General features: G+C 45.5%; 1 protein-coding gene across 1 annotated transcript; it reads right to left on the minus strand.

Annotated features, from left to right (window-relative positions):
- Window positions 1-1,485: 1,485 nt before the first annotated feature.
- Window positions 1,486-4,931, minus strand: LOC113774129. The gene is made up of 5 exons (XM_027318699.1): window positions 4,709-4,931; window positions 3,806-4,038; window positions 3,600-3,745; window positions 2,993-3,060; window positions 1,486-1,649 (listed from the first exon to the last, which is right to left on the minus strand). Exons 1-5 carry the CDS (start codon window positions 4,929-4,931, stop codon window positions 1,486-1,488), a joined length of 834 nt encoding a protein of 277 aa, XP_027174500.1.
- Window positions 4,932-8,457: the final 3,526 nt, after the last annotated feature.

Genomic DNA, 8,457 nt, shown 5'->3' on the forward strand with positions numbered 1-8,457 from the left:
TTGATGCTCCGCACTCCCACAGCGTAAGCATTTTCTTTCCTTCCTCCAACAGTTTTCCTCCGTGTGATTTGGTCTCCCACAAAATACACAAGGACCACGAGCAACAGAAGCTGAACTTCCCTGTGAGGCACTTCTTTGCTAGCCTCGTCCAGTTTGACCACCTCTTGGCAGAGTTCCTCGTGCCATTCCCGGTAGCCTTCCTCCTCCGGCTCTCCTTCCAAACTTGGGAGGGGTACTTTTATCCCCTTGAGTCAAACTACTCGCAGAAAATCCCCGTTTCTTCACCTGGAAGTTCTTAACTTGAAGCCTTGCATTTTCAACTCGCAAAGCTTTCTCCACGGCTTCACTAAAGGTATTGATCTGGGCTACCGCCAGATCCTTTTGGATTTCCACATTTAGCCCCTGAATAAAATGCCGAACTCTCCTTTGCTCGGCCAGAATGAGTTCAGAGGCGAACTTGGATAATCGAGTAAACTGGCTCTCGTACTCAGCCACAATTTGAGTCCCCCGACGGAGTCTAATGAACTCGTCCTCCTTTCTTTCCTAGACTAGAGGTGGAAAGTATTTCGCGTTGAACTCCTTCATGAAGTTCATCCATGTTCTTGGTGTTTGCTCCTATTTCCACTTCATTTGTATCACGTTCCACCAAGAATGGGTGGCCCCTTCCAACTGGAAGACAGTGAAAGTAACCTGTCTTTCCTCTGAATAGTGTAGCAAAGATGTCTATCATTTTCTCCAACCACCTTTCGGCCACGTCCGGATCTGGCCCTCTCAGAAATTTTGGTGGAGAGAACTTTTGAAATCTCTCGAGGGCTCGATCCTCACCCTCTGCGAGATTGCCAGGGTTCCCAGGTTGCTGAACAGGATGTTGGCCCTGGTGTTGCACTACGTGGGCTAACAAGTCAGTCATTTGCTGAATAGCAGCAGCTATTTGGACATTAGGATCAACCCTAGGTTCAGGGTTTGGTTCAGAGGTGGTTTCCCTAATACCTCCTTCAGTCGTGGGTTGCCTATCTCCGCGCCCACGGCCTCGTCCACTACGAGTGCCCTCCATTGATTTAAGTCAAACTAAGGTCGAGGCACAGATATAATGTTAAAGGGGCACATAAGCATAGATATATAAGCATGAACAAATAACCAAAAGTAAACACCACATAAGGCATATATACATATAGAACATTTATACATAGAATACATAACTGTTTCAAACAGTCATACAGGAGCAGTTAGTCAAGTACATACAAAAGTAATCCCATGAAACTAAAGGGGTCCTCCCCTCATGGGAGACAATATACAAAGTTAGGCCAAAATACAAAAGTAGCTAACTAAGAGCTTTCCCTAACTATTCCCCTCATGGGATCAAAACATAGCTCAAAGGAGCTCTAACCTAGTTCCCAACTGAACCCACGGACTCTCCCCCTTGACTAGAACTTGGTGTGCTCCCCTCTTCATGAGTTCCGTCGCCCGAAACTTTCACTTGTACTTTCACTTGGTGTGCTCCCCTCTAAGAGCGTTCGTTTGCTCCTGCTCCATGGCTATGTCCCCCTGGAGCTCCCCAATCCGGTCTGCTTGCATCCTCATGATGCCTCTCAGTCTAAACATCTCAGTATGATCCTTGGCGGCGGCACGTCTAAGCCTCCTTCTTTCGTCTAGTACCGCCACGACCACGTGGTCAACGTAGGAGTAATTCTAGCAATGACTACAACGGCGGGTCCGACTAGCAGTATACCAAAGCCGGATCGGACCTCCAGGCCTGATACGGTCCTCAATCAACACGTTTCGAGACACGTAGCACGTTTGCCTAAGGATCTAGCGAGATTGTCCAACGCTTGGATTGCGGGACCTAAAACCAACACGGACAACACGAATTGGTAGAAGGCGGTAGAACGACGACTCCAATGGAAGGTGAATACCCAGTGGATAGGTCGGTAGAACAATCAAGGACAAGACACAAGATTGCTCAGCACCCTTGTCAAGAGCAAGTAAAGGCTCGAAATTCTCACAAGGAAGAAAGTTCAAAACTAAGCAAATTTTATTCATAAAACGTCTATCTCAAAGCCTTACAAAGCAAGCCTTTTTATAGGCTATTGGCTACTAAAACCTAAGGGAAACAGGGAAGGGGAATTCGGCCATCTTGGGATCAAGATGGCCGGCCCATGCTCTTACTAGAATAATTAATCTAACTCTCAACTAAACACTAAGGCCTAAGGCCCTATTCGGCCAACTCGCTTGGGGCCCACTTGACTCTTCATGGGCTTGGATCATGGTGTAGATAACTTGATTGTCTCCTTCCAAGCCTTCAATATCTCTATGGACTCCATGTTGGTCTTGAACAATTCGAACAAGGGTTTGGAGGGATTCTTTGAAAAGTTTGGCCCGTGCACGTGTGACTGGGCCCAATTGAACTCGGACTGGGTCATTACGTGGGCTGAGATCCGTGCACAAGTCAGTCTCCTCCTCTTGAGAAGGATTTGCCCTCAAATCTGGATCCTCCTCGTCAAGAAATGGGCTCAAATCTGTGACATTGAAGGTCGCGCTAACCGTGTATTCCCCAGGTAGCTCCAATTTGTATGCATTGTCATTGACTCGTTGGAGTACTCGAAAGGGTCCATCTCCTCTTGGGGATAACTTGTTTTGTCGCTGCTTGGGAAATCTCTCCTTCCTCAAGTGTAGCCAAACCCAATCTCCAGGCTCAAAAATCATCTTACGACGGTGCTGGATGTATTGCTGAGTACGCCTCTCAATGTTTGCCCTAACGGCTGCATGTAACCTGCGCACAAAATCAGTTTTCTTTTTCCCATCTAAGCTTGTGTGCTCAGAGGAAGGTATGGGTACCAAATCCAGGGGGGTCGGGGGTTAAAACCATAAACGATCTCAAAAGGTGAGTAGTGTGTTGCACTATAAACAGTTCGATTGTAAGCAAATTCAACATGAAGCAAACACTCTTCCCATGATTTAAGATTCTTTTTAATCAAAGCCCGAAGTAGAGTACCAAGTGTGCGATTGACAATGTCAGTTTGCCTATCGCTTTGTGGATGACTGGTGGTGGAGAATAACAATCTAGTGCCAAGTTTAGACCACAAAGTCTTTCAAAAATAACTCAAGAACTTTACATCTCTATCACTAACAATGGTCTTAGGCATGCCATGCAGACGGACAATTTCTTTGAAGAACAAATTAGTAATATGAGATGCATCGTCATTTTTATGACAGGGGATAAAATGTGCCATCTTAGAGAATCTATCAACCACGACAAAGATGGAATCATTACCCCTTGGTGACCTAGGTAGTCCTAAGACAAAATCCATAGGCAAGACTACCCAAGGATAGTGAGGAATAGGCAATGGGGTATACAGGCCGTATGGATTAGTTTTAGACTTTGCCTTATGACAAGTGACACATCTACCAACCATGCGTTCAACATCTCTACGCATGTATGGCCAGTAAAAGTGCTCCTGTAACATGGCTAGAGTCTAACAATGCCAAAGTGTCCCATGAGACCACCACTGTGTGCCTCTCTAATCAAAAGATCACGAATGGAAGAGTTAGGGACACACAATTTATCCACATAAAACAAAAATCCATTGTGCAAAAAATACTTTCCATGTGGGCTCTTCATACAAGATGCATAGATATCACTGAAGTCAGTGTCATGTGCATATAGGTCCTTAAGCATTTCAAATCCTAACAACTTAGCATCAAGCACAGCAAGCAAGAAATGTCTACGTGATAAAGCATCAGCTACCTCATTCGTTTTGCCAGTTTTGTACTTAATGACATAAGAGAAGGTGTCAATGAAACTTACCCATTTGGCATGGCGCTTGCTCAACTTGGGTTGGCCCTTGAGAAATTTCAAGGATTCGTGATCAGCGTGTATCACGAACTCCCTTGGGCGTAGGTAGTGTTGCCAAGTCTCTAATGCTCGTACAAGGGCGTAGAGCTCCTTATCGTACGTGGGGTAGTTCAGGGCAGCACCTCCTAGCTTCTCACTAAAGAATGCACAAGGCCTCTTGTCTTGCATGAGAACGGCGTCAATACCTACACCAGAGGCATCACATTCAATTTCAAAGGTCTTGTGAAAATTTGGTAATGTCAAAACAGGTGCATGTGTGAGTTTGTCTTTGAGGGTGAGGAATGCTGGTCTTGGGCTTCTCCCCAATAGAATTTGTCATTCTTCTTGGTCACGGCAGTCAATAGGGCAGCAATGGTGCTGAAGTCTTTGTCAAATTATCGGTAGAAGCCTGCCAATCCATGGAAGCTGCGCACCTCATGGACGGATGTTGGAGTTGGCCATTGCTTGATGCCTCAATCTTGGACTCGTCCATTTTGATTCCCTGTGAGCTCACTACATATCCTAAGAACACAAGCTCGTTAGTACAAAAGGTGTACTTCTTAAGGTTAGCGTATAAACGAGCCTGTCGAAGTGCCTCAAGAACTAATCTCACATGCTCCATGTGCTCTTATTCACTACGACTATATATTAGAATATCGTCAAAGTAAACAATGACAAATTTTCCAATGAAATGCCTCAAAACATGGTTCATTAACCGCATGAATGTACTAGGGGCGTTAGGCAGCCCAAAAGGCATGACTAGCCACTCATAGAGACCATGTTTGGTTTTGAAAGCCGTTTTCCATTCATCGCCTTCTTTCATGCTAATTTGATGATAGTCACTCCTTAGGTCAATTTTAGTGAATATAATAGCACCATCGAGTTCATCAAGCATGTCATCTAGTCTAGGAATGGGACGGCGATATTTCACAGTAATAGCATTAACGGCCCTACAGTCAGTGCACATGCGCCAAGTACCATCCTTTTTGGGGACAAGTACCACAAGTACAACACAAGGACTTAGACTCTCTTTTACCCAACCCTTACCTAATAGGCCATCAACTTGTCGTTGAAGCTCCTTTGTCTCCTCAGGGCCCATGCGGTAAGCAGGTTTGTTGGGTAGTTGTGCTCCAGGAATCAGGTCGATTTGGTGTTCAATCCCTCGAATGGGTGGTAAGCCATCAGGGATCTCGTCAGGGAAAACATCCTCAAATTTCTGCAAAAGAGCAACCATACTCAATAGGGCAGCAATGGTGCTGAAGTCTTTGTCAAATTGTCGGTAGAAGCCTGCCAATCCATGGAAGCTGCGCACCTCATGGACGGATGTTGGAGTTGGCCATTGCTTGATGCCTCAATCTTGGACTCGTCCATTTTGATTCCCTGTGAGCTCACTACATATCCTAAGAACACAAGCTCGTTAGTACAAAAGGTGTACTTCTCAAGGTTAGCGTATAAACGAGCCTGTCGAAGTGCCTCAAGAACTAATCTCACATGCTCCATGTGCTCTTATTCACTGCGACTATATATTAGAATATCGTCAAAGTAAACAATGACAAATTTTCCAATGAAATACCTCAAAACATGGTTCATTAACCGCATGAATGTACTAGGGGCGTCAGTCAGCCCAAAAGGGATGACTAGCCACTCATAGAGACCATGTTTGGTTTTGAAAGCCGTTTTCCATTCATCGCCTTCTTTCATGCTAATTTGATGATAGTCACTCCTTAGGTCAATTTTAGTGAATATAATAGCACCATCGAGTTCATCAAGCATGTCATCTAGTCTAGGAATGGGACGGCGATATTTCACAGTAATAGCAATAATGGCCCTACAGTCAGTGCACATGCGCCAAGTACCATCCTTTTTGGGGACAAGTTTCACAAGTACAACACAAGGACTTAGACTCTCTTTTACCCAACCCTTACCTAATAGGCCATCAACTTGTCGTTGAAGCTCCTTTGTCTCCTCAGGGCCCATGCGGTAAGCAGGTTTGTTGGGTAGTTGTGCTCCAGGAATCAGGTCGATTTGGTGTTCAATCCCTCGAATGGGTGGTAAGCCATCAGGGACCTCGTCAGGGAAAACATCCTTAAATTTCTGCAAAAGAGCAACCATACTCGAAGGTAATGCCTTATCGAGCTCAGCAACATCTAAAAGCACATGTTTGCAAATCATGAGTACAGGCTGATCAGAATTCACAACTTTCCTAACATCCTTAGCCTTAATGATCATGTTTTGCTTCCTAGTGGGTGGTGTAATGGGTGGATGGGCATGCGTAGCACTAGGTATGCTCACTTGACCCTTGGTCGTTTGCTCGCTCGTAGAAGCGGAGCTTTTACCAGGGTCGGCCGTCTTTTGCTTTCGCTTTTGACGGTCTAAGTCACACTCCCTTTGCAACATTAATTGGTCCTCATAAACTTGCGCAGGTGTGAGTGGTGTGAGGACCTTTCGTTTGCCATCGTGCAAAAGTGTGTACTTATTTTGCCCTTCCATCGAATGTGACGTGTTTGTCAAATTGCCAAGGCCTCCTCAAGATGACATGTGTAGCATGCATAGGCACTACATCACACACTACTTCATCAATGTAATTACCAATGGAAAAGGGAACGCGTACCTATTTGAAGACACGTACCTCGCCATCCTCACTTAGCCATTGGAGGCGGTCGGAGTGTGGATGTCTAGTAGTTGGGAGACCCAAGGTCTCAACCATTAGCAAACTCGCCACATTGGTGCAGCTTACCCCATCAGTGATGAGACTACACACCTTCTCGCCTATTTTACAGCGGGTGTAAAATAAGTTCTCTCGTTGCAACTGCCCATCTTCCTTGACTCGGGCGGTTAGCACTCGTTGGGACCACCAGGCAACCTACTTCGCCTTGTGTAGGCGAGCAATCTTTCTCAGCGGAGTCATCCTCCAGGCAGGCTCCTTCGATCAATCCAGGCGCCTCCTCACAATCGTTATCATCGGACACTATCTCACCACTGTGAGTGATTAACATGACCCATTGGTTTGGACATTGAGACTGGATATGTCCAAACCCTTAGCACTTGAAGCACTTAATGTCCCTACTCCTAGTCTTAGGAGTCTCAAGTGGTGCCTTAGAAGCAGACCTGGATGCATCAACAGCTTTGTTAGGGGTAAAATTGGAATTACGGTTACAGACAGTACCTTGAATTTGGCTAGAAGGAGCTGGTGTAGCCGAATTTCCAGCTTCATGGGTTGTTCGCCGTGGTAGGTTTCCCTTCCAGGAAGGCGAGTTGGAAGTTTGAAAGGTATGGATCCCACGTCTCAATTTCTTTCCCCTCTCGACCTTGATGGCAAGTTCAAGAAGGTCATGTATGTCCAAATAATATTGGAGCTCCAAGGCTTCTTGAAGGTCAGGATTGAGACCTCGAAGAAACCTGGCCATGGTCGCTTCACTGTCTTCTTGAATGTTCGCCCTCATCATGGCCATCTCGATCTCTTTGTAGTAGTCCTCCACACTCATGTGGCCTTGAGTGAGGGTTTGAAGTTTAGAGTGGAGATCACGATTGTAGTAGCTTGGAACAAATTGCTTGCGCATCAATGCCTTGAGTTCTCGCCAAGTTCGGACTCGTGGTTCTCCCATTCGCCTTTTATGGGTCCGTACTTGGTCCTACCAGACTAGTGCGTAGTCGGTGAACTCGACAGTGGCTACCTTAACCTTTTGTTCCTTGCTATAATTGTAACAGTCGAAGACCATCTCAATGAGGCCTTCCCATTCCAAGTAAGCCTCAGGATCACTCTTGCCTTTGAACGTGGGGACTTGAATTTTGAGTCCCTTGAGTTCGTTCTTAGACGTGTCCCTCCTAGGCCTCTCGGCATGTTCATCATCCTCACTACCCGAGTAGTCTTCACTATTTGCTCCCCTGGTGTCATGGTTACTCCGATTGTGAGACCTAGAACGAGAGTCTCGTGTGAGACTCTTGGAGAGTTCATCCATTTGTTGCTCACTAACTCGCCTGAGCTCGTTCTTCATGGCGGTGAACATCAACGAGTAGTCTATGGGTGGTTGTTCTTTCTCCATGCCTGCAAAATGGCTAGCAGCAAGAGAAAACAATGCAGGTATAACCTCACTTCACTCCCTTAGTGTATCACTCATTCTCGTGTGTATTACTCAAATAAAAACACTCTAGTGGTCTTGCCAAATACCTTTACCTGTCGGTTTAGGTAGTTGAGAAATGCCGCTCAAGTCCAGTAATCGTCACCAACTTTTTCCACAAGAGTAATCAGGAAGCAAGACACGAAGTAGGATGCAAAAAAATAAGACGGGACTAGACGAATTTGGAAGGTTAATGGCGGTGGACAGAAATGGGAATGGCGCCAATGGGAGCTCAAAAGTAAGAAACCCTAGCTTCCTAAAATGTAGGGGTGAGTTCCTAAAACGTAGGAGAGAATATATGAGGGTAGCCAAGTGGGAAACAAAGGAGTTATCCAAGTGTTTTACTTAGTTTCCTAAATTGATTTGGAAAACTAGTTGGTTTTGGAAACTCTTTAGAAGACCTTTCTTGCACAACCTTTAGAAACTTCCAAATCCCTCTCCAAGAAGACCTCTAAGTCAGATTTGGTTTCTTCCTCTTCCAACCGAAAAATTCCAGATTTTTTCTCC

The sequence above is a fragment of the Coffea eugenioides genome, chromosome 6 (assembly GCF_003713205.1).
Source record: "Coffea eugenioides isolate CCC68of chromosome 6, Ceug_1.0, whole genome shotgun sequence".
Taxonomy (NCBI): domain Eukaryota; kingdom Viridiplantae; phylum Streptophyta; class Magnoliopsida; order Gentianales; family Rubiaceae; genus Coffea; species Coffea eugenioides.

Excerpts from the sequence above, each read along its gene's own strand:
- LOC113774129 (XM_027318699.1), bottom strand. The coding sequence starts at position 4,931 with ATGGGCCCTGAGGAGACAAAGGAGCTTCAACGACAAGTTGATGGCCTA. Across the intron at positions 3,746-3,805 it reads GCAAGCGCCATGCCAAATGG|GTAGCTGATGCTTTATCACG; the intron begins GTAAGTTTCATT and ends AAAACGAATGAG. Across the intron at positions 3,061-3,599 it reads ATGAAGAGCCCACATGGAAA|ATTGTTATTCTCCACCACCA; the intron begins GTATTTTTTGCA and ends ACTTGGCACTAG.